Raw genomic sequence first — 27,428 nt, 5'->3', positions numbered from 1 at the left:
CCAGAAGACTGACAAACTGATGTGAGGTGCCCATGAAGTGATATTGTATCATGAGGAGTTAGTAAGATCATTGCCTCTGATGGACAAGGCTCTGGGTCAACACCATAATAGTTGGGAAGAAGGGTGTAGTGGGCACTCACCCCATACTTCAAAGTCTGGGGAACAAGACAGTCATTTTATGCTCCCCAAAATTCACATAGTGATGTACGTGATCGACAAGCAGAGCCAGTAATAAAAGTTATTCTGCAAATCAGCAAATATGCAGTTATCATTTTGATTGACAGCAGTTTTTGCATATGACTGAAGCAAACTGTTGCATCCTTGAAGCTACTAACTGTCAGATAATATTACACAAGTTCTAATTGCTTCTACATTCTACCCTCATAAATTTCTGTGAAGGAGTAGAAGTTCTTGCAAACTGGAACAGATTGTTTATTATGCATGGTTACATTACACAGGAAAGAGTGATAGTGTTTTCTGCTATGAGTGCTTTAGGCCCATCTACATGGTGACCATACAAGACTATGGAAAGAAACAGCTTTTATGAAAGAAAATTTCTATGACTGGAAAAACACTACAGAAAAGTTAAATTACATGGAAAGGATATTTTTCAGTGAGGGTTTTGATGTACCCCTTATGTGTATTTGAAGTTGCAAGATATGTAAAAACTGAGTGCAAGTATCATGTCTGTACTGAAAAGATATGTTGCAAACTGGTGCTATGGAGATTGTGCCAAATGATGTAGGACAAACAGGAATTTAATTTTAAGAGTGGTTAATCCTACTTTGTATACACTAAATGTGATGAGCTGTTCCAGTTAATAGGAATCACAGTTTTTGCAGGCAAAGAGACATACATCTCATTGTTTTCAAACACATATGAAAGAAACTCATCCAAACATTTATCAGACTCACATCTTCAGTTACATTTCATGGTGGCATAATATACAGTGACAGGAACATGAAAGTAATGTAAAACAACATGTAATGTAATCAACAGAATTAATAACACTGTCTAGTAAATAATATTTATCAAACTTTATCGCTCTGAAGCCTTCCAAACACTGGCTTTCACAGATATTTTATAGTCATATTAGACCGGCACTGACTTTAATGCACATAGACCTCATGAAGTGACTTATGTTATCTGAGAGAAAACTTTTACCACAACCAACATAATTAATAAATTGATGAATAAACATTTTATGATTCTAAATTATTTGAAATCTTGATTACTGATCAAATTAATTAATGAGAAAGAGGTGTTGTCCATGTCAGAACAAATACAGCAATAAAATATCGTCAAAGTTCAGAATCTTGCAGGCATTCAAGAAAAATAGGCAACTGAAATTTTGAGGGTCTGAACTTTTAATGTCAATTATTTCGTAATTAATTAATTTCAGATAATTCCAAATCTGTCATCAGAAAGTTGGGAATACCTCCTACAGTATGTTGTTCAGTAGCTCAAAATGTTTATCCAGAGTAGAAATAACGTTTCAGCTATATCACATGGTTCTCAAAATTAGATGAACAAAATTGTTTCCAAGGAGCTGGACATACAACATTAGACTTGCATTTATGACTTAAGAATGAGTTTTTTTCTTTTTGTAGAACAACTAAGTGCTGACTAACCAACACACCTCCCTGCACTATTGGTATACACATATGCTTAATGGTTTTACTAAATGGCATATGTCTAATTCATAGTAGATGAACTCAGTGAACAGGCTTGTTTGCCCTTATTTGCTATTATTTGAAAATTAATTTAAAACTTACACTGTTCTTTAATGGAAGTTTAATGAACAGTGCTTAAATTCCACTCCAAAAAGTAGATTCTGATTGATATGCATGCACATACATACACAATACATAAAAAGATTCACGAGTGGAAAAAGAACATGACAAGCAAATAAACTTCTTAGAAATACCTATGAAAAAGAAACCAATCAGCATAGCTTTGAAATCAGCCATAAACCTACAACAACAGACACTATCATATATCAGACTTCAACTCACACTCACAGAAGCAACGAGCACTCAGTGACATGCTTTGTAGATTGATTGATTTATTGATACATTTTCATCTACAGCTGCACAATGTGCAAGAGATATTTGGATTTTTGTGTTAATATTAACTGTTTTACATACAATATATCTTTGTACATAATAACACACATTAATATATCAATTAATGATGAATACTTAAATAAATGTTGTTACGCTATATACAGAGAGATAAAATACTAATGTTCTTCTGAATGAGACTACATTGGGTTAACACAGAAATATTTAGTTTTGTAGGTATTCATTTACTGTATAAAAGCAATGATCAACCGAGTATTACTTCAGTTTGGATTTGAAGTGAACAATGTATGTGTTTAATGGCATCTGGTAAGGCATTGTGTAGTTTGATACTAGGATGGATAAGGCCATTTTGAAATAACTTTGTGTTGCCGCTTTGAACATGTACATCAAATTTTTGTCTTGTATCATAGCTGTGTATTGTGTGATTTTGAGTGACGAGTGGTCTTTTTGTATGTAAGTTTTGCCTTAAATACATTATATATTAAAGTATATATGAAAGGAAGTGGCAGGATCATGAAACAATGGTCTACATGATTTGTGATTACTTACCCCTTCCATTAGTCTTATAATTTTTTTTTGAATTTTGAATGTTTTGATGGCTTCTCCAGAATTTCCCCAGAACATATCCCATACCAGAGGTGACAGTGTGTAACTGCATAATACACACACTGACGGGTGTTGCAGCTAGTACAATTTTTAATGTATGTAACGCAAAACAAGAAGTACTTAATTTTTTGTTCATTTGCTCAATATGTGATTTCCATTTCAAGTTGTCTTGTAGATGAAGTCCAAGAAATTTGGTACAGGCTGTTTTGGCAATTGTCTGTCCATATAGCTCTAGGTTAGGTGATATCAAATTTTTTTGTTTGTGCTGTGTGTATATCCATAGCTACAGTTTTTTCAGTGTTTATTGTTAAGTCATTGTCATCAAAGTAACATGTTAGCCTGTCAGTGGCTTCTTTTATGTTTTTTTACAAGAGTTACTTCAGAGTTTCCTGTAATTAGAATACTCGTATCATCAGCAAATTGAAATATTTTACTGATGTCATTGCTTATGTTTAGGTCACTTACATAGAGTAAGAACAGAACAGGACCCATTACTGATCCTTATGGCACTCCATATTTAATAGTCAGTAGCTTGGAATTATATTCCCTAATTACATTGTCCCCTTCTTGATCTATTTCCACATATTGTTCCCTGTTCTTAAGATAAGAGCTGAGCCAGTTGTTAGCTGTTCCCCTAATGCCAAGATTTTCTAGCTTGTGTAGCAATTTGTCATGATTTATGGTGTCAAATGCCTTTGACAAATCTAAAAATATGCCCATGGTAAGTGTTTTGTTGCCTAATGCTATCAGTGCCTCTAATAGAAAGGAGTGAACTGCTGATTCGTTTGAGCGGTTTGCTCTAAATCAATGTTGAGATTCTGACAGAATGCCATTTTCCTCTAAGAAGTCTGTTAGCCTCTTATTGAAAAACCTTTCTAATATTTTTGAGAAAACACAGGAGTGCCAGTGGTCTGTAGTTGGAAATATCATCTTTGTTTCCTTTCTTGTATAATGGCTTTACTTTTGCTATTTTCAAACGTGAAGTAAAAGTTCATGTAGCAAAAGATAGGTTACATAGGTGGGTTAAGGGCTCAGTAATCAAATCCCTACACTTCTTTATAATGAAATCAGGTATATCATCTACACCTGCAGAGTGTTTCATTTTGAGACTTTTTATTGTAACCTGTACTTCTTCTACATTTGTTGGGTACAGAAACATTGATCTGCTTGAGACTTTTTTGACTCAACATAGCACCACTCAGCACACAAAACTACGAGGAAGAGGTAGAGATCATCACACAAAAAGCAAAAGCCAATGGGTACAGTAGTAATCTAGTCACAAAGTTAAACAAAAATTAAATAACAAATACAGTCAATAAACATGACACATGCTCAGTCAAAAACAATAATACAAGAAAACACCACACAGAAACAAGCACGCCCAGCAACAGGAGAACAATGACAAAGAGTACATGAAAGAAAGAAGGTTCAAGATGCTACACAAGACCAACAGGTACTAACTCATGCACAGAATAACAAATATTTTCAAAAGGCAAGGTATAAAACTTATTATTCGAAATGGAAGTGTCAATCCAAAAGTACATTCAAAAAATAATTAGACATGGACATCTACCAGAAAGCAGGAATATACCATCTACAATGCAACACATGTGATGGAAGATATATACGACAAACCACCAGAACATTCGGCACCCGCTACAAAGAACATATTAGAGTTTGGAAATGTGCTACAAGCTGCTCAACCTTTGCAAAACATTTAAGAGAAAATAATCACAAACCTACTACAAGAGAGAAAGACATGAAAACAAATGATTATATACACAGAAAATGGAAGTTGAATTGTTATATGTTGAGTACAATGACCATAAAGAAAATTGCAAACCTTCAACCAGTTTGCCATGCGAGAGAAAGATGTATGGCTTAAAAATAATGAATGAGACACTGATCTGAAATACTTTTCCATTTTATTATAAAACCTGAATGAACTGTTTTAAATCTATAACCTATAAGTGCAAACAATAACCTGTATGTCCAGGTGAAAAAATCATGTAATATTTCAGAAGGTATTTCTGAAGATGCCTTGTAACTAAGACATCTGGGCAGCAAGATAAGTAAAAAATACTTAATTTGTAGCATGCAAAAGACATTTTTCTTTTGAACTACTGTAGTTTACTTAAAAGTGCATACGAACTGCAGAGAAGTACATGGAAATCTCTCTTTCCAAGCATTTATCCCGACATGCTGGGTCTGCTGCTCTGGTTAACTGGATTTGGCATATTAATTTTATGGGGTGGCTGGATGCCCTTCCTGTCACCACACCATACCAATACTGTATTGCTGCCCATTTCAGTCACAGCAATATAAGCAGTCCTCTTTGGTTCCTGCTCAACCACCCACTCAGAAATCACCATATGTTTGTAGATGAATAGTCAAGTATTTATTTCATCCTTTGTTTTGTAATCAGACAGAGGTCACAAAATCAAATAAACTCATTCCTTAGAGAATGCATATTTATATGTAAGTAACATCAAATAGTGCAGAGCACAATTGTATTACATTCATAAGAATGTACCAGACTGTTAAAAATGCTAAGATTAAAAAAAGTTGCAAATAGTGGGTGCAAACCCATTGAGTTAACACATAAGTTCTTGCATTTATCCATAAGTTTAATAAACACATCAGATATACATAACAGGGGCTTTAGTCATCAATAATATATTCTCCTTCACTATGTACAACTGTCTGCCAATGCTGAGGTAACTTTTCAATTCTGCTACAAAAGAAATCACTTGGTTTTGAGGCAGAGAACTCATAATGTCATGTTACAAGTGCATTTTCATCCAGAAAGGAAGTTCCTGGAAGGTAGCTCAGTGAAGAGTGGAAAAGAAAAGGGCACGAGATCATGTAAATAAGGTGGGTGCAGATTGACTTCCCAACCCAGCTTCTGTGTAGTGTTTTTTGTCAGTCTAGCAGAATGTGGGCTGTCATTATTGTAGAGTAGCATCACTTCACACAGTCTTCCTGATCACTGTTCTTGGACTGCGTCTGCAAGATGTCTCAGTTGTTGACAATAAAATGGCAGCAGCGATGGTTGAAGCAATTCATAGTACACCATACTGTCGCTGTTCCACCAGATGCACAATATTATCTTTTAAGGATGGGTGCAGGTCTTTGTACAGGGAGTTGCTGCTTTGTTTGGGCTTAATCATTCCTTTCTTTTCCATATGTTAGCATAGAGACACCATTTATCATCACAAGTAATAATACAGGGTAGAAATAATCAGTGTTCTTCATGAGCTAATTGATAATGAGCAAACAGAGATGCACGTATGTCCATGCTCTGATTTTTGTGATTTTGCCTTAAAGCATGTGGTACCCATACACCCAATTTTTGAACCTCCTCCATTGAATGTAAATGTCACACGAAGATGGAATGATCATGGCTATCACCTTCACTAGTTTTCAAGTATGCTGATGTGGATCATTGTAGATTAATGCATTTAAATGATCTTCCTGAATGTGGAGAGTCATTAATGTTAAAATGATCCTCCTTAAAATGAGAAAACCATTTTCGTCTTGTGTTCTGTCCAATGGTATTATCCCCATACACAGTGCAAATGTTCAGATTTCTCCATTTGGCACTCCATTTCCTAGTGCCCACTGATAACAAAATGACAAGGTGTAAACTCATATAGCAACAGTAAACTACAAATAAAAAATAGCAGTTAACAAATAAACCCACAGCAACTGGAATACCAACACACAAAACAAAAACATTGCAAACTTATGCACAAACCTAACACTTCCTTCAGCTCTGTGATCCATGTCCTTATCCACTACATTGTACTGAAGACATGCAATTTTTGTCTTTTGTATCAGTTATCATAGTATCTCTTGAAGGCTTATATCATTGATGCATCACTGAATGACATTTAGTTATGAGGATGATGTGTTGGTGATAATCTTCAGTGAGCCATTGCCTTGAAATGACAAGGTGCAAACTATAGCATGAAACAGCTAAATATGCGAAAACCAATATTGTGTCTGTCACATTGTGTGAGATGGTATTTTGACATCACTTCCGAATGAGCATTTTAAAGTCAATAGTGGTATGGTGCAATAGTCTGTGGCCCTTAATGGAAGTGGTATAATTCTATCTTAAAATGTGCTAGAATAATCATGCAGTGCAGTGATATTGTTGGCACATTCATCACTCATAAAAGGTGTGTTTTTAAAACAGTTTCATAGATACCAAGAGAAATACATTGCTTCAACATCTCTCTTTGAGTGTTATCACCTATTTTAGGCTCATAATGGAAAATGGGTAGTAAACAAGACACAGGATTTAAAATTTAGATTTGTGTCATGAGATATGGATAAAATCTCAAGAGTTGCACTTTTCATCATTTGAATCTTTTAACAAAAGGAAAGTGAAACATGTGAAGTCTACACAGCAAATGTTTATGAAATATGGCTCAGATTCAGCTGCTGACAACAGTATAAGACACTATTATGCATATAATTGATATGAGAATTTTGTCTCTAAAAGTAAAGGCATTAGACTGCACCAATTACAATGCAGCAATAAAATGTTTGAATGTCCATCAAAAATAAATGTCATTCAGGCTGTAGATGAATCATGCTGTGTCAAAATTGTATCACCTTGTGTCAGTTGGGATTCACAAAACAGAAAAGTAAATTAAAGCACTGAATGTCACCAATAAAAGCACCATCCTTGCCATACTAGATCAAATATGAGACTTAATTTCTGACTTCAAACTTGAAAGAATTAATCTGTTAACAAGACGGGACTATAAAAATGAAAGTTGCTCGGCCTCACATTATTCTACCAGTGTTGAGTCGTGTGCATGAAGTTGATGGAGGTAATAGCCCATGTGTGTTATTTTACAAGATGGCAGAACACAATTAAGGAGCTGCATCTGAAGATGAAAATACAAATTTTTTGTTAATTATGATGAACAATGCAAATTACTGGATTTGTATAGATGGGCTCATGGAAACAGATTTTGAACTGATGACATTATTGGTGTTTGATGGTATGAGACAAGGATTTCCATGTGGCTTCCTCATATCAAATAGAATGATCAAAACTACTTATTTTTCAAATAGAAACCTAGGTTGCAGTAGTTTCACCAAAAGTTTTCATGTCAGTCAGTGCAGAAACTTTCTTTAATGCGTGGAAAGTTTCAGTGGGTGCTCTGAAAATAAGACTTTATTCCCCATGCCATGTAGGCAAGGCTTGGACAAATGTACAAGATTCTGAGGACATTGTTATAGGAAGCAGACATCTTACATTTGAAATTATGCTTCCTGTTGTATTAGTAACCTTAGAGGGCAATTCGTATACTACCGAGTTTTTCACTTACCTTCTGGAGAAGTGTTTCCATTACATGCATTGCTGGATGCATTGCCACAGACTGTATGCTGGGCTGAACACAAATGTGCACATAAAAAGAATGTGTCACACTTTGAAATAAGTTTATCTGGAGGGGAAGCTTGATGAGCGTCTTGATGAAGTTGTTTTTGAGCTAGTGTCTTTTGTTAAACACAAATTGTTTGAGTGGCATATAGTGATGAAAGATATTCATTACAGGCATAAATCAAGTGGAGCAATGGACAAGGACCTCACTGTACAGGAGGATAGTGGTTAGGAAGTGCCATCTGCCTCAGGAGTTACAAAAGCTTATTTGACCAAAGGCAGCTGCATGAAATGCAACTGCAAACTGATGTGACCTGAGCACAAAACTTGCACCCATAGATATTTGTGACATGTCCATTTGAGTGTGCATTGTAACATGTGCAAACATATACCAAATGAATGCCTATTATTTTCAGCCTCTGGCATCCACAAAAAATGATGGTACACTTGTCGCAATCAATGAGAATCTTTTGGCACAGAATAAATGAGAAGAAATACTGGTGCAAGTCATTGAACGTCACACCTGTAAGAACCCTGTGGCCTTGAAGGAATGAAAAGACAGAATCACTTCTGAACTGTTCGGCTTAATGAATGATATCCCTACAGCTAGTGAACTGATTGTTTTCAAGAAACATACAGCTTTCTTTAAACACGACATTAACTGCATTTCACAGTCAGAACAATAAGCAGCTCATTTTGAAAACAGAAATATGTGGGAAGAAAAAAATCGTTCCACAACAGAGGCTGTTTTCAATGAACAGGAAAAGGCTATCCAGCACATACCATTTGCAAGGCATGACACAATGTAGAGCAAGAAAATAGTGATTGTCTTTGATGCAAGTGTGGGGTAAAGCTGTTGGTGTGCGAATTACAACACCGATTGAGTGACTTTTAAGTTTGTGAGAAAATTGACAGTGGACAATCATTTTTTTGTGATAAAATAGCCTGGAACAGTGTAATGACAGCTAGAAATCTTATCATCAAATGTTTTCCAGCTTGCTTACATACTATTTAGAATATTGTGTGTAAATCCATGAATACATTTCCCTGCCTGCTATCCATCTGCTAAGTGACAGTACTACATTCCAGCTGTGCTGTCACAGCTGGATTGCATGCCTCGTAACCCTGTGGCTAACTTCATTGCGGTTCAGGACTGGGGTTCCACCCAGGAAGGCATTAAGTAAAGGCCCCCAAATACAAGTGACATGTCACAGCGAACTATCACAAGCAATATTGCTGCAATTGGACGCTCACCTTGACTACCGCCACATGTGAGTCATTTGCCAAGTAATTATAACCAGTATTACGAATGCCATTGTGGGGGGAAGTTCTGCCATGGAAAATGAACTGCTATGTTCAGCAGCAGTGTCAACTGATCTCCATATCCCCATGAATTTTCTTGGGGATTGCCAGTTACTTTCCAGAATATATTACATTTTTCACCAATCACAATGAATAAAATATTCTGGGCTATTATATAATGGTCAAATGGATTTCACATTAAAGCCCAATGTCTCATCCCCATCTGTGGAGGAGATTTGCAAGGGGGATTGGCACGTTTTATCAGTAATTTAAATGCCATAGTAGTCCATCCAGAGCACATGTTAGTTAGTTTTGATGTGGTATTGCGATTCACTATGGTTCCGCTCAATGAAGTGTTGCAACAGCTGAATCGGACATCTCCTCCTGATATTGCAGAACTGTTTAAATATTGTCTCACAACCACATATCTCAAATGGAACAATTATTCTATGAACGGACAGATGGTGTCACTGTGGGTAGCTCCTTAAGCTCAGTTATAATGAATTTTTTTATGGAAAAATTTGAGAAGCAGGCATTAGACTCTGTGAACAAGAAACTGAATATTTGGTTCCAGTATGTAGATGATATGTTTGTTTTGTGGTGGCATGATAGAGAGCAACTAGGTTGTTTTCACAAATGTTTCAACAGGATCAAGCTGAAGATTCAGTTTACCATAGAGGAGGAGGAGGCAGGCAGAAGATTAAAATTTCTTGTTGTGCTAGTTTTCAAGAAAGAAGATGGTAGCTTGGGCCATACAGCTTACTGAAAACCCACGCACACAAACCGTTACCTACACCAGGATTTGAACCATCACCCACAACAAAAGTGAGGCATCATAAAAACGTTGATGGGTAGAGTAAGAAATATCAGCGAAGCAGAGCTACTTGAAGCGGAACTAAAGCATTGCTCAAGAATGGTTATTTGTTTGCTGAGGAAAAAGAACATTAAGACCACCACACAGAAATCATAGAAATACTCAAGCACCAGCGATATCGAAAGATTTCCTGCCTTCTGTTAAGGACATTACTGACCACATAGGTAAAATCTTGAAAAAGTGGAACATCATGGTAATCTACAAACCCATCTGCAAGATACAGTATCATCTAAAATCAGTGAAGGGTGCTCGCCAAATGGGAAAAAGCAGGAATTTATAGGATTCTGTGTAGTTGGTGGGGTGGGGGTATGTGGGCACTACACAAAGAATTATCAAGAAATGACTAGAAGAGGATGAGATTGACAAATAAGCTGTTGCAGAACATGCTTTGCAGCCAGGAAACCAACATATTCATTTTCATAGGACTCAAGAACTGATAGACACAAGTGGATACCATGAGAGGCTATACAGAGAGGCCAGAGAGATTGTAAAACACCCCAAGAATTTCAGTAGGAAGGAGGAGGGCATGAAATTGAATTACATCTGGATTCTGGTGTTACCGTGGGGTGATAGCAACAGTGGATGATGTGAGTTGTCAATGGCCAATTGTGCACAGGTATCCAAAACGTGATGATGTCACACCTCTGTGCTGAAGTATGCAGAAGAGGAATTTTGCTGCAGTCAGTAGTGAGCCAAGATGTGAACTGGACATTCAAAGAAGTTATGGTCCCACTTGAAAATGTCCTCTGCAGATGGGGACAAAACATTGGGTTTTAGTGTGAAATCCATTCAATTACAGCATAACAGGACAGAACATTTCATTGATTGTGACATTTCCAGCTGTAAAAGTTTACATTTTTCACTAGTGCTAAGTAGGCTATATACATCTTTCTAGTGTCCTAGTACAATTCATTCTTCATTTATTAGTTCTCAGTTTCTTTTTCATTCATTAGTCCTATAGTTTAACTGTGAATATTTACACAGTTTGTTTTGGGACCTTGTGTTTCTGTAGAAATGTTTCCAATAGTGGCATTGCTGATTACCATAACTCTTCATATAAATTGTATGAAGGACAGCTGGATTTTATGAAATGACAAGGGATTTGAGTATAGCTGCCATGAACATTTAAATTAAAATGTCCACTCAGTATTACCATGTGTCATTCCATTTATAACTTAAAAATCCCTGTAACTGTTTAACAAATACCTCATAATCATCATATGGTGCCCAGCGTATTGCAACTATTATTATGAACTCCCAACCAGTTTTACTTCTGCAACAAAAGTTTCAAAATGCTAATCACTCCAAAATTGGAGGTGCCAATTCTTTTTATTTTGATATTACTTCTTAATGTATTTGGCAACTACAGCCTCACTTCACTGTTCAGTGTGGTTCTTGGTCTCTGAATAACTATAAACTCTAATGTAAAGTTCTTACTCAACATGGGCAAAACAAAGTGAAACTAAACTACACAACCCTGCAGTAATTAGACAATAAAATCACAGTCATATTGCTACACAGATCCCATGTGTTCCATAGTTTGGCCAGATTTCCATGCAATCAGTAAGTGATAAGTGATTTGCTCACATGTATGATGTACAAAGCAATCACATGCCCATCTAATGGTCTGCTGTTTTGATTAACTTTTCTTGGTAATTGCTGATGCCAAGTGGAATGTGAACATCTTGCCAGTGTGCTAATAGAGTTTGTTTTTCATTCATTAGTTCTCAATTCATACTTTTCTTTGTATATAGAAAAAAATGTTCTGAGGCTGTTACTATATACTGTTTGTGCTTGTTTCTTTCACCCTCAGTGATAACCATTATTTACTGCAGCATAGTTTGAAAAGTAACTCAGTGTATTCCAGAAGGACACTGCATGACAGTAAGTAACAACCAAGTCATCTTGATATCTCAGAGGTTGCTCTCTTAACACTCAGTTGTATCATTGACATATTGTTAACTGTTAGTGTAAAGGAATCTTATTTGTAATGCATGTACCTTTCTTATTATCCTGACAATAAATCCAAAACCACAACCTATTGTTGTAATCCATCATGGTGGTCAGTCATGTGTATAGGACCTATGATGTAAAGTGACTGTCAATTCCCTTCCCCATATTTCAGCTTTCTGGTTTTAGTTGTGTGATAAATCCACAGTAGCAAGCTCACTGGAAGAATGTCATGTAGTAGCAACCAGTTACTGAGTATTGCTTAAGGAATACTGTACAGTGATGCAAATTTGCTTATCTCGCGGTTTTCACAATTTTGATGACAGTACTCTTACTGCTTCTCTTGTCCCAGAACACCACTGTTTATTTACCCCACACTCATTGCCATTATTACTTGTTTATTATTTCCTTTGAAATCTGTATTTCCTTTAAAATTTCCTGACAGATTAAAACTGTGTACCACACCAGGACTCAAACCTGGAACCTTACCTTAATGGGCAGTGTTCTTGCTGATAACTGACTTAACAGGAATGTGACTCATAGTCGTCCTTCAACTTCACTTCTGCTATTACCTCTCTTCTACTTTCCAGTCATATGAATAGACAGGCAGGAGAGGTTATGTGAATTCTCTTTTTTACCTTTTTTTTACTGTGTTAGTGTTAAAAGGCCTTTGCTTTTTCACTTTAACAAGAGTAACTATTGATACATACATACCACTTTTTAACAAGGGTAACTACTGATACATCAATACAATACCATGACCCTGAGAAAGGGTGCTGACAACAACACTGTTTAGTCCCCAACAATTGTAAATCCATCCATCCAGTCTTCACTGAAGACAGCATATATTGCTGCACTAACACTTGTGGAGGGAAGAAGGTTGCAGAGAAATGCTGTAGCCACAGTCTATGGGACTGATTTCAACCTGCAGAGGAGTGTGTGCTATTTTGAAACTTCCCAACTAATCAATTTGCCTACTGTATGCTGGGTTGGTACTCGAACCCAAGTTCTTGTCATTTGTGGACAGTGCTCTTTCCTTTGTTTGAGGGTTCTGTGTAACTTGCTGCTGAACACAGTAAATGCACGTACATTCAGCATAGCTAGCGTCCTCCCCTCACAACCTTACATTTTTATACCCATATTATTCATTTCTGTGAATACTCAAGATCAGGATTTTCAGTTTAGAAACTTCAACTAAAATTTTAATTTTCTTTGTTGCTTATTTGTTCATATTTGCAGTACAGTGTAGCTTGTAAATTGTAGTGAATTGTAACACGTAATAAAGAAATGTTTTAGCTTGAAAAATAATGGAAATTACTACAATCATTTTATGTTTTGTAGGTATATGCAAGTACCTAAGGAAATTCTTCCTACTATTCATAGTTCATCTGAAATATATGGTTATGTAGCAGAGGGACAATTGAAGAATATTCCAATATCAGGGGTGAGTTCAACAAATGTTAAATCAGTAGCTGTTTTATAACTATGGTGCAGCAGTAAAAGTTTGTTTACCTTCTGATAAACAATTATTTGTGTAATGGTGAAAATGATCTGGTGTACTGAGCAGTCTGTGAATATAACACCTTGAATGGATTCAAATGACATTTTAGTGTTTTAATAAGCAAGGCTAGTGTCAACATTGTGAGAGCAATTTGTAAGTTTCTGCAATAAGTATTACAATATCTAGTTCTGCACAGTAATTTTTGTTATGAAGGGGAATGGTTAGTAAGTGAAGGATGAGACTAGACTATTTCCTAGAAAGGGGAAAGGATGAAAAAGACTAATGAGGATAATTTTGGAGAGACTATGATTCCTTGTGGCAGCAAGAGCTAGTGAAAAGTGAAAGGCAGAGAAGAAGAGGGAAAGGGGTGAGGATAAATTTCCATGGGAGAATGTAAGACAAGAAACTGTTGGAAGCTGGTAAGGACTTAAGGTATTTGTACTGATCAGAGACAAGAATCAAAATCTAAATTGTATCTAGAAGTGAAGTGGAAGGAAAATGATAAATATCATAAGTAAATGGGGATAAAAGGAAAACAGAGTCCACATCTGCCCCTGGAAATGTCTTACAATTTAAAACCTGGTTCCTAAATCTCTGTCTTACCATTATATAATCTATCTGATACCTTCTAGTATCTCCAGGCTTCTTCCATGTATACAACCTTTTTTCATGATTCCGGAATGAGATTTTCACTCTGCAGTGGAGTGTGCACTGATATGAAACTTCCTGGCAGATTAAAACTGTGTGCCGGACCGAGACTCAAACTCGAGACCTTTACCTTTCGCAGGCAAGTGCTCAACCATCTGAGCTACCCAAGCACAACTCATGCCCCGTCCTCACAGCTTTAGTTCCACCAGTACCTCGTCTCCTACTTTCCAAACTTCACAGAAGCTCTCCTGCAAACCTTGCAGAACTGTTCTTACTTAAACTATGTACAATTTGGCATTGAATTGCCCTTGTATTTATTGTAAGTTTAAATTGAAACCTGTGCAATTTGATACATTCCATATCCTTGTGATTGACTCGCTGACTGGATCTATGGAACATGAAATAAATAAATAAAAATACTTTAATTGTTCAGGAAACTAACCATTCCTAAGGGAAAAATTACAAATATGGCTAAATACAGGGTTAACATGTGCAGTACTGTACCTCACTATTCTGTATCACAGAGGAGTATTTCAGACATCAATCTCAGAAACACATTTCCCAAGAAAGTTATATGATTTCCTGTAGAAACTAAATTTTTATTTAATTCACCAGCAATGCTCAGAAAATGATTGTTAAATACTGTACATATATCTGATTTATCAGTAACAGAAATATTTTTACTACAAACTGACTCTATATTGTTGACGTGCTGCTTCACAACTGACCATATGGTTTCAATTTCATCCTGTGAATTAGCTATTCTATTTGCGTACAACATACTCTTTGCCTTCCTAATAACTTTTTTAAGCACCTTACAGTACTGTTTGTAATGGGCTACTGTAGCTTAATTGTGACTGATTCTAACATTTTGATATAATTCCCACTTTGTTCTACATGATATCCTTATCCCACTAGTCAGCCACCCAGGCTGCCTTTTACTGCTAGTACCCTGTTTAGAATGCTGTAATGGAAAGCAACTCTCAAAGAGCATGAGAAATGTGTTATGGAAAGCATTTCATTTGTCATCTATGTTATCGGCACTATAAACATCCTGCCACTCTTGTTCTTTGTTGAGGTTTAAAAAATTCTCTATTGCTGTTGGAGTAACTTTCCTACATAGTTTGTAATTATATGTGACATTTTTTTAGCACAAAAGCCTTTTAGTGTCAAAATTTGTGCATCATGGTCTGAAAGGCCATTCCCCCCTTTACCAACAGAATGCCGATCTAGGAATGAAGAATGAATAAAGATATTGTGTATGGCTGTGCTACTGTTCCCCTGCACCGTAGCTGGAAAAAACGCAGTCTGCATCAGATCGTATGAATTTAGGAGAGCACCAACATCCTCTGTCTTACACCATAGTATACAAAATTTATACTGAAGTCACCGCATAGAACTAATTTCTGGTACTTCCTACAAAGTGAACAAGAACCCTCTCTAGCTTGAGCAGAAACGCTCTGAAGTCAGAGTTAGGGGACCTATAAACAACAACAATTAGAAGTTTAGTTTCATTAAATTCAACTGCCCCTGCACAACATTCAAATATCTGTTCAGTGTTGTGTCGTGATATGTCTGTGGACTCAAATGGGATACTGTTTTTTATGTATATGGCCACAACCGCACCCCGCAAGGAACTACTTGAAAAACAGCCAGCTAACCTGTGTCCTGGTAAAGGAAGCCTCTGAATTGTTAAACTATTTAAGTGGTGCTCCAATATACCAATAATTTCAGAGTCAACATCTATAAGCAGTTCACAAACTTTATCTCTAATAACTCTTATATTTTGATGAAATATGCTAATTCCTTCTCTACTTGGAAACATGACATCCTCTGAAGGTGAGCCCTTACTTAGAGGGATTTCCTTTAAGCAGGTATACCTATCAGCTGACTTCAATTTAGAAAATGTGCAGCTCTAACACCAACTAATACAGGAATTTTTCCATGAGTGATCCTACCACCACCTGCTACACTGTCACCTATAAGCTTTGCCAGCCTCCAGTTCCCATACCTATTAAGGTGCAGGCCTTGCCTAGCGAAACCCGATCTACTGATAGACTCAACTGGCACCACTGAAATGTGGCCCATGCCATCTGCCATCAGGGCGTACTCCAGCCCCATGTTAATGCACTTAACAGCTGCATTAAGATGAGGCTGATCATGATGCTGAATCAGTTGCATGAAATGCACACTAGTGTAACCAGTTTGAGTAGCTATATTTACCAGGTCACCACCTACATTCCCCATCCCTATCAAGACTGTTCCCTGCTCCACCCACTATCACTATCTGATCCTCCTCCGTAAAATTCCTACATAGCTCCCCTATGCTGTCAGTCACCTAATCCCACCCTACACTAGGCATCACAATGCTGGTGGCTTGGTGCTTACTCCCCAACACTTCCTGCAACTGCTGGCCCATACCTCTACCATACAAACTACCTAGCAACAGGAGCTTCTTCTTTCTGTTAGATTTGGCAGGTGACCTAGGCCTCCTAACTGCTGAGAACTGCTGCATGTTCCCTACACCTACAGCTACAAGAGGCTCCTCTCCACTCAACTCTGACAGTCGGTCAAATAAATTGCATATACGCAATGTATAACTGTCAGAATACCTCCTACTCCTAGCTGTCTTCTTGCCAACTGCCAGTTCGCTCCACTATCAACTTATTTCTACTACAGATTCTGCATTCCCAGGAGAGGATCTCACTAGAATGCCCACTGGCTTCCCCACTGCATTCCCCCCAATGAAAGTACTTTGAACAAATCCCACACCATAACCCACTACTCAACAACCTACAACAGAGCCCACACTTCTCACTCATGGTAAAATTTTACAGTTACTGAAAAAACTGTGTGTCTACATTACCTAAATTCAGTTACATCAGGGAACTATTTATGGAACAAACAATAGCGGTCTCAAAATTCTCTCCCTATAGAGAAATCAACTACTTATATTAATACTACTGAACCACAAGTAATAGCAATACTGACAAAACTTCACAAAATTATTAGCAGCCACTGGAACACTCAATGAAGTTAAAGCACTGAATTAAAATTTATTGAAATATTTCACTAAAAACAATAAGAAACATCAGCTGAAAACTAAAGGATGAAATTTACTAAATGACTTCTACACACAGAAAACTCTAAAATACACAATGAGCGAATGTTTCCAAAAGTTTATTAAAGCGTTAATTTGCCACAAACAGCATAAAACACCGCTGAAGACTATTAAATTTAATAACTGTATAACAATGCACAAATAACTTTGTCAGTACTTAGCTTTATAACCACTACAGCTGCAGCTGCATGCCGCAAAATGTAAACACACTACTGAGGCATGAGGCTTGGACAAACGATGTAAGCACACTCGTGAATAACAGACCATTTGAGTCAATAACACAGCAAGAAAAACTAAGATTAATGAAAATCCACTAATAAGTTACTTTTATAGCAAATATTAACACAAATAAACTTTAAAATAATTAACTGAAGACTAAAACTTTATAAAATATTGACGAGCAATTTCAACAGCAGTCCAGCACATGTGACATCACACCAAATATCATCCCTGCTTCACCCTATATAATAACCTGATCGTGTTTACCAAAATATTCACACAGATTTCCTGTCTTCTGTTACATGGCTAAGTTTGTCAATTGGCTTCACAATACTTGTGATGTGGTACCCTGTTCCTAATTTTCTCTGTTGCATTTGGCCTACACCCCTCCAGTGGCTACTACTTGGCATCAAGATTTAATTCTTCCTATTTTCTTTTGGTACCAACATAACACTGAGTTTCTTTGCTAGAAGTCTGCTGCTTTGTACTGTGACCTACAGTTGGATGAGGCTCTTCCCATCCTTTGTCATGTAACAAATCAAATTTATTCAATACTGTAATCTTAAATGTAGAATAAGAACTTGAAGAACTGTTCCCCTTTACTCAGTTTCCACAATTTTTTTCCCACTTCAACCAATCTAGTTCAGATTTCACATTTTGTAATTCAGTCTGAAGGGCACAACTCTTTCCTTGTGTTCAGCGATTCTCTTGTCTTTCCTCCAGAGACTGCAGTTTCACGGCAGAGATTCACTGTGTTCACCATTCAGTTCCCCTCTTCAGTCACCCCAGTGAAATTCCAGCCCACAGCCTACACATACCACTCCCTCTTTGACTACTCTAAGACAACATCCACACTCATCAGGCATTGCAACACAGATTACATGCTGAAAAATATAATTAAGTCACTTAACATACCTTACACTATATGAATTTTCATTATTTATGAGCCAAAAAAATAAGCTTATAGGTTAACACTTCAGGTGCATGATATAACATTAAAAGTTAGTTATTTTTGCTCACAACGAGAACTCAGCACTCACTTAACTGTGCGTCATAATTAGCTTAATTATAATATCAAGACGAGTACAGATCTCTCAAAAACGTCACCTCCATTTCAAGATATTGGGTAGATGGCTGTTGAGGCAAAACACTCATTAGTGGCCATTATCTGAGGCACCTGCCACATCTCAACTGTGTTATGATACCTTAGGAATTTACTAAAGGAGGAAACATGGACTAAAATGTAAAGATACAAAAATACAGATGAGAAGTTCAGCATATTAATGAATATATTTACACATTATTTTAACATGTCACTTCCAGCTAAAAATCAGAAAATCAAGTGTAGTAGGCTTACCAGAAAAAAATGCTGGTTGATAACAGGTATAAAAAAGTTATGTGCTGAAAAATGAAGATTATATGAGATCACCAAGTCTTCCACAGTATCCAATGAATTCCTTGCATATTTCAAGAATTATAAAATGATATGTAAAAAAGTGATCAAAGAAGCTAAGGTAATGGCAAATGACTGCTATATAAATAATCCCAATAACAAAATGAAAGCTGTATAGAGTTTAGTGAAACAGCAAACTGACAGTGTTTCTCCTCAAAATTATAGTATTAAATTGAATTGTAATGGCAAAGAAATTAATGATCCTAAAGAAATAGCAAAGTGTTCAATACTTATTTTAGCAATATAAGAGAGCAATTAATTGCTGAAATCAAACTACCCAGTATCATCTGTAAATACCAACATAAAGTCTACTTCACTGTTTCTCTTTCCAACAACCCGGTAAGAAGTCCTGTCAGTTATCAGAACTTTAAAAGTGAATCATTCCACTGGAATAGACGGCATCCCAGACAGCCTTATTAAAAAAAAAAAAGTGGAGATCTCATTATTGAAACATTAGCTCACCTTTTCAATAGTTCCTTTCAAACCTTGAATTTTCCCATCATGCCTAAAAACAGCTAAGTTCAAACCACTATTCAAAAGAGGTAAAAAGGATGAAGTGGCTAACTACAGGCCCATTGCTCTACTACTATCTGCCTTCTCAAAAATCATAGAAAAAATTTTTCGTAGAAGAGTAGTAGATTTTCTGGAAGAGCACAAAATACTATCCACAGCACAACATGGTGTCAGGAAAGGCCGATCAACTGATACAGCAATTTTTGGTGTATTAACTGAAGTACTTCAGAAACTAGATAATAGTGAAAATGTCATTGGAATATGTCTAGATCTCTCTAAGGCTTTTGATATCATAGATAACAGAGAACTATTGCCTAAGCTTGACAACATGGGGATTAGAGGAACATATAACAACTGGATAAAGTCATACTTAAGTGGTTGAAAACAAGTGGTTGAAGTGCAAAATCAAAATTTCATCATACTCACTCAACACTATTCAAACTATGAAACTATTGAATGTGGAGTGCCACCAGGCTCAGTTTTGGGACCTCTTCTATTTCTGTTATATGTCAATGACCTAAACAAATTCTGTGAGAACATCATCCAGCTTTCTGATGATACAAGTGTGCTAGTGAGTGGGAAAGAACTGGAAATGATTCAGAAGTGTACAACAGAGACACTGAACAATACTGAAAACTGATTCACTCACAACAAATTGGTAATAAATGCAGGTAAGACAGTGGCACTAAATTTCTATAATGCGAGAAAAGGTGAGCAAACTGTCCAGATTCAGATATCTGACAAAGATCTTCAGAATGTAGACAACGTTAAGTTCTTGGTTGTATGGCTCCAAGATAATGTTGAATGTGGGACGCATATTGAAAAAGTCTGTAAGGTATTAAGCACTACATACTACTTAATGAGAATATTAGAGGGATGCTGCAACAAAGATTCTCTGAAAACTGTGTATTATGCCTATTTATACTCACAACTGAAATATGAAATTATTTTCTGGGGTAACTCTTCTCTTAGCCAAAAGCTCTTTTTAGGCTACAAAAAAGAATTATAAGAATAATGGAAAGTGTAACATGGAACAAAACCTGTAGACCACTCTTTAAAAAGCTAGAAATCCTTCCACTTCCATGAATATACATGTATGAGATAGCACTGTTTGTGAAAAAATATTCAATGGAAAATCCCACTCTCTTTTAGAAAATGAAAATCTCCACTCCTATAATACCAGGCAAAAAGGAAACTTTCATTTAGAGCCCACCAACAACACCCTGAATAAAAAAAGAACCCTGTATTATGGGAAAGTTATTTATAATAAATGTCCCCCACAAATTACATCAATAAATGAACTAGCAAATTTCAAGTCAACTGCTAAGGCATATTTGACTCATCACTGCTTCTATAGCCTCCATGAGTTCCTTCAGGAAGTTCACTAACGATTTGTGTCTTTGCCTTAGTGATGTCTCATATAAATGTTACTAGAACTTAAAAGATTTACCATGTAAATGTTGCTGTAATATGAATATATAGTACAATGCATGCTCTTTCTGCTTTAAAATATCTACTCTTTATTTTTGTATAATATTTGCTCTGTATATTGTAACTCAGTGACCATTTAATGTAGAAATAATGAAATTAATGCAAATTTAATATTATATTTTTTTACATTGACTTGTCCTACATCATAATGTACTATTTGTGTACTATATGATTACCAGGAGCAATAAAACTCTACTATACTCTACTCTACTAGCTCTGGTGCATGGGGCTCTGTCTTAGTTGACTTGTAAGCCTCTAGCTTCTTGTGTGATTGAAATCAAACTTTTCAACTCTTCTTCTTTAACTCTCAGCAGCAACATAACCAGTCCCATTTGACATAACTAAAGTGATATTCAGTAAGGAGTGCAGAACACAATCTTCTTCTCAGAAAGCCTTTTAAAAGACAGGACTTGTAAGTACAAACATCAACTTCTCAGTAATAACTAGATTCCAAGAAGCTAAATATCTAGAGATTATGTCATTGAAATAGAGCTACATATCACCTTGAATTATAGCAAAGGTGCTGTTTCTTGCAGAGACATAATGGACTCTTGTCTAAAGAGGAATTAAAAAACTGGTGGGTTACCAAAATGTATATGCACCGTATCTTCACTATATATTCCCTCCATCAACAGGTAGACTAGGAAGCAATTACTAGCTTGATCAATAAGTTCCACAAACCATTGAAATCTACTGCCCCTTGTGTGGGTATTTTAATGCTTGGAATGTCTGGTGAAATCTACTGCCCCTTGTGTGGGTATTTTAATGCTTGGAATGTCTGGATCCCCTATACGATTTTCACTCAGTGTAGAGCTGTTGAGAACAAGTTCAGTGGTGCAGTGACAGATTCTGTCAGGAGCAGGTAACAGAATCTGCCTCAATTCAAACACCTGGCCACCTGAATAACCTTGGAGCCTTTCAAGTAGGGAGGCCAGATATCAACATATTATAAATGGAAGGAAGCTGAGGTCATGAGAACTACGAACAGTTTCACCAACAATGCATTTGTATTGAGAGCATCAGGAGGATTTCAGGGAGAGGTAAGAGGTGTCCAATAATATTAAAGTCTCAAGACCAACCTGTCAGACATAGCCCAGACAGTGGTGGAACTTTTTGTTAGCATTACCCCACTGTCAATCAGGATCCAGTTTTCTAGAGCCACCAAGTTGTCATTGAGTGAAAGGTTTGTATGATGACTCCCACCATTAAAGAGGCATACGACTAACTCTTATCCATTAAGGAGCTGGATTTTCATTATTTGCAGCCCGTGGCCCATCACAAGGTCGTGATAGGGTGTATTACAGCACATTGTGGTACTTTACAGATATAAGACCAGGAATCTTCCTTGTGTTATTTGAATCCTCCTTTAGAAATAGAGGAAGGAGCATACATGCTCTTGTGGCTATTATAGTGCTGCCCTCACGAGCTGTTTAGGAAAAAATTTAGATGGACAGCCACCCTTTTCTGGATCTTAGCATAGATACAGCTTCTTAGTTACTTTCAATGTGGATTCAAGAGGTATTATTATTCCAGCTTTGGTAATCTGACCCTGCTGGAGCAACAATAAACTGAATTTGTCAATAACCTTTAGTATCTGGATCCAGTATGTAGGCTGTAGTTAAAGCCAATCTAGAAGTTAATTATATGTTATGCTGTGTGATTGCCAGCCAGACATACAGGGCCACTACAGAACTGCTATTATCAGTTTGTTAGTAATCAAAGTGTCCTCAGTCCTGGTTTTGAACCTCACTACTGCTTAAATTTGAATAAAAATCAACAACAACAGTGGCCGATGGCTTCTGGCGTTGTTCTGCCTATGGACTTATCAAAGAGATTGGATTAAATGACACAGGTTCAGAGCAATCTATTGTCCTTGGTGTGGGAACTACCCCTAAAAGGTAGATGGATCAACAATGATCAACAACATGAGAATGCAGAAGGCAGTGTAAACCACTGCATTAAAGACACATAATGTGCGTCCACAGGACTTGTGGGCTGTAATTGGAAAAAAGTGTCATGGTAATGTCGTCATTGGCAAAATATTCCAAACTAGTCCCCCATTTGGATCATCAACAGGGGGCTGCCAAGAAGGAAGTGACCATGAAAAAAGACTGAGTAAGTAATGAAAAGGCAATGTTCTACGAGTTAGGATGTCAGATGGTAGAAGTTTGAATGTTGTACAGAAGCCAGAAAATCTGAAAAGGGAAATGGTAAGGCTCAATCTAGTTATTGTGGGGGTCAGTGAAGTGAAATGGAAAGAAGACAAGGATTTCTGATCAGATAAGTGTAGGATAATATCAACAGCAGCAGAAAATGGTATAATAAGATTAGGATCATTATGAATAGGAATGTAGAGCAGAAGTGAGTTACTGTGAACAGTTCATTGTTAGGGTTCTTCTCATTAGAACTGACAGCAAACCAACACAGACAACAACAGTTCAGGTATACATGCCGATGTCGCAAGCAGAGAGTGAAGAGATAGAGAAAGTATGTGAGGATATTGAATGGGTGATTGAGTGCATAACAAGAGAAATTAAAATGTAATAGTCATGAGGGGCGGCATGCAGCTGAAGGGGAGGGAATAGAAGAAAGGCTTACTGGAGAATATGGGCTTCTTAGTAGAAATGAAAGAGGAGAAAGACTGATTAATTTCTGCAGTAGATATTAGTTAGTAATAGCGAATACTCTATTCAGACATCACTAGAGGGGGAGGAATGCTTGGAAAAGGCCAACAGAAATGGGAATATTTCAGTTAGATTACATCAAGGTCAGGCAAAAATTCCAAAATCAGATATTGGGTTGTAAGGTGTACCCAGGAGCAGACATAAACTCAGATCACAATTTTATGATGATGAAGACTACACTGAAGTTTAAGGGATTAGTTGGGAAGAATCAATGCACAAAGAATTGGGAATATGGAAATACTAAGGAATGAAGAGAGACAGTTCGAGTTCTCTGGGACTGTAGATGCTGCAACAATGAATAGCTCAGTGGGCTGTGCAGTTGAAGAGGATTGAACATCTCTGAAAAGTGCAGTCACTGATATTGGAAAGAAAACCATAGGTACAAGGAAAGTCATTGTGAAAAAACCATGGATAACAGATGAAATACTTCAGGTGACTGAACAAAGAAGGAAGTACAACAACGTTCAAGGAAACTTAGGAGTGCAGAAGAAATACAAGCCACTTAACAATGAAATAAATGGGAAGTGCAAGGAAGCAAAGGCAAAACGGCTGCATAAAAACTCGAAAGAAATCAAAAAGAAATGATTGTTGGAAGGAGAGACTGAGCATATAGAAGATTCAAAACAACTTCTGATGAAATTAAAAGCAAGGGAGGTAACATTAAGAGTGCATTGGCAAACCTACTGTTAAATGCAGAGGAGAGAGCAGATAGGTGGAAAGAGTACATTGGAGACCTCTACAAGGGGGGAAACTTTTCTTATGATGTGATAGAAGAAGAAACAGGAGTTGTCAGGGAAGAGATAGGCAATCCAGTATTAGAATCAGAATTTAAAAAGAGCTTTGGAAGACTTAAGATCAAATAAGGTGGAAGGGATAGCTAACATTCCATTGGAATTTCTAAAACCATTGGGAGAAGTGGCGACAAAATGACTATTCACATTGGTGTGGAAAATGTGTGAGACTGGAAATGTACCATAACACTTTTGGAAAAACATCATCCACACAACTCTGAAGATAGCAAGAGAAGACAAGACAAGTGCATGAACTGTTGCACAATCAGCTTAACAGGTCATACATCCAAGTTGGTGGCAAGAATAATATACAGAAGAATGAAAAAAAACAGGGATCTATTAGATGATGATCAGTGTGGCTGTAGGAAAGATAAAGGCACCAAAGGCGCTTCTGACGTTGCGGTTGGTAATGGGAGCAAGACTGAAGAAAAAAATCAAGACACATTTATAGGATTTGTCGACCTGGAGAAAGCATTAGACAATTTAAAATGGAGCAAGATATTTGAAATCCTGAGAAAAATAGGGGTAAGCTATAGGAAAAGTATGTATAAGAACCAAGATCCACCAATAAGACTGGAAGACCAAGAACAAAGTTCTCAGATTAAAAAGGGTGTAAGGCAGGGATATAGTCTTTCACTCCAACTGTTCAATCTGTACATCAAAGAAGCAATGAGGGAATTAAAAGAGAGGTCAAGAATGGGATTTAAATTCGTTGTGAAAAGATATCACTGGTAAGATTTGGTGATGTCATTGCTATTATCAGTGAAAGTGAAGAAGAATTACAGTACATGGTGTTTGGAATGAACAGTCTAATGAGAACAGTCTAATGGATTGAGAGTAAATTGCAGAAAGACAAAAGTAATGAGAAGTAGCAGAAATGAGAGCAGTGAGAAACTTCACTTCAGAATTTGGGATCACAAAGCAGATGAAGTTAAGGAATTCTGCTACTTAGGCAGCAAAACAACCCATTATGGATGGAACAAGGTGGACATAAAAAGTAGATCAGCATTGATAAAAAGGGCATTCCTGGCCAAGAGAAGCCTGCTAGGATCAAATATAGGTGTTAATTTGAGGAAGAAATTTCTGAGAATGTACATGTGGAGCTCAGCATTGTGTGGTAGTGAGACATGGACCATGGAAAACTGGAGCTGAAGAAATATGAAACCTTCAAGATGTGGTGCTACACAAGAATGTTGAAAATTAGGTGGACTGATAAGGTAAGGAATGAGGAGTTTCTCTACAGAATTGGTGAGGAAAGGAAAGTAGGGAAAAACTGACAATAAGAAGGGACAGGATGATAGGACATCTGTTGAGACATGAGGGAATGACTGCCATGGTACTAGAGAGTAAAATCTGTAGAGGAAGACAAATATTGGAATACATCCAGCATATAGTTGAGGTCTTAGGTTGCAATTGCTGCTATGGGTAGACTCATGACTACCTGACTGGCCTTGAGAACTTTGTGTTTTTGTGTGTTCTTCATTTTGTATTTATAAATGGTAACTTGCAGGCCTGTTTAGTGCTGAGAATTTCAGACTTCTAGTGCATTATGGACTTAGTGTTTTTAAGTATTTGGAAGCCAAAAGCAGCACTGTCAATAGCAAGGAAATTTTTATCAACAATAAGAACACAAGAAATACCTGGAATTGAAGATTTTAAGCTGCAATGTCAAGAGCAGATGCAACACTTGTTAGCAAAAAATACAGTGTGGACTCATAAGCTGTATTGTCTTTTTTGTTACATAATGAAGCAGTGATGTACAGGGAAGTGTTTACGTCACTTCTTGGCTTTACAAGCAAAATCATTGGAGCACCAGAATTCTTTCCTTCTTTGCTTGATGTTGACGTAGATGTAGATGTATGGTAGGTGCTAGTTGTAGTTTCTGCCATACATTTTGTATTTTTGTGCAAGCTGAATCTGTTAGTTATTCCTAGTTGTTTACCATTCTCTGAAATTTGTGAATTGTTGGCCCCATTCTGTTGTAGTCATGAGGTGTGAACACCAATTTTTGAAGTTGCTGATATAATCAGGATCAATTAGCACAGAACAAATCAGGTCTATTGTGTGACAAAGGTCTTGCATTAACAGTAGCTCTTAAAAATTCCCTGGTAATTGAGTGAAATTTGCAAGGTGGAACAGAGGTAGCAGCATTGAATTTAGCCAAGTAGAAGTCCATTCAGTACCCAACCACTAAAGTCACAATACTAACAGGTCACCTCAACCTCCATCATAGTTGTAAAGCCTTATGAAAACTTACTGTAACTAACCTCTATTGACTCTCCTTGGTATTTACTTCAGTGTCTATGTATTACAATCAAGAATACTTTCATAATTGGAATAATTATTTTTATGACCATTGTAGATTATGTGTATTTTTTTCAGAGATATGCTTAAGTTATCATCAGTTAAATTGACTGGATTCTTGGATTATCACAGTGAAATGTAACATCACCTCATTTGTCTGTGAAAGATTCATTGCTACATCCTGTGACATTATTAGTAGTAATCAGTATACATAAATTGATTGAGGAGTGAGGGGTTTTGGCTGAGCAGTATATAGCTGGTAAGCTGCGAGGTGATGGCTGGACTGGGCAGGTAAGTGAGGACCAAACAGCAGCAGCAAGCCATCAAGCTGATCATTCGGTGAGTAGATGTTTCCAGGAATTTCCCATAAGGAAAGGGAACATAACTAAGGAACTGCATGACCTTACACACTAGCAGCTTGCCAAGGTTCTAGCTGTATTTGAAACTGATGGAGTAGCCGGAGATAGCTGTCATGTTTCCATGAGG

General features: G+C 36.9%; 1 protein-coding gene across 1 annotated transcript in view; it reads left to right on the top strand.

Moving 5' to 3' along the window:
- Positions 1-27,428, top strand: part of LOC124594231 (glycerol kinase-like) — a 165,996-nt gene that overhangs the window by 31,157 nt on the left and 107,411 nt on the right. The window contains exon 5 of the mRNA XM_047132597.1: positions 13,559-13,661. Within this exon, the coding sequence (XP_046988553.1) occupies positions 13,559-13,661 (103 nt within the window). The remainder of the gene's footprint in view (positions 1-13,558; positions 13,662-27,428) is intronic.

Source organism: Schistocerca americana, chromosome 2, assembly GCF_021461395.2.
Source record: "Schistocerca americana isolate TAMUIC-IGC-003095 chromosome 2, iqSchAmer2.1, whole genome shotgun sequence".
Classification (NCBI taxonomy): Eukaryota; Metazoa; Arthropoda; class Insecta; order Orthoptera; family Acrididae; genus Schistocerca; species Schistocerca americana.
Note: the sequence above shows the minus strand (reverse complement) of the source record. Positions and strands in the feature narration are given on the sequence as shown.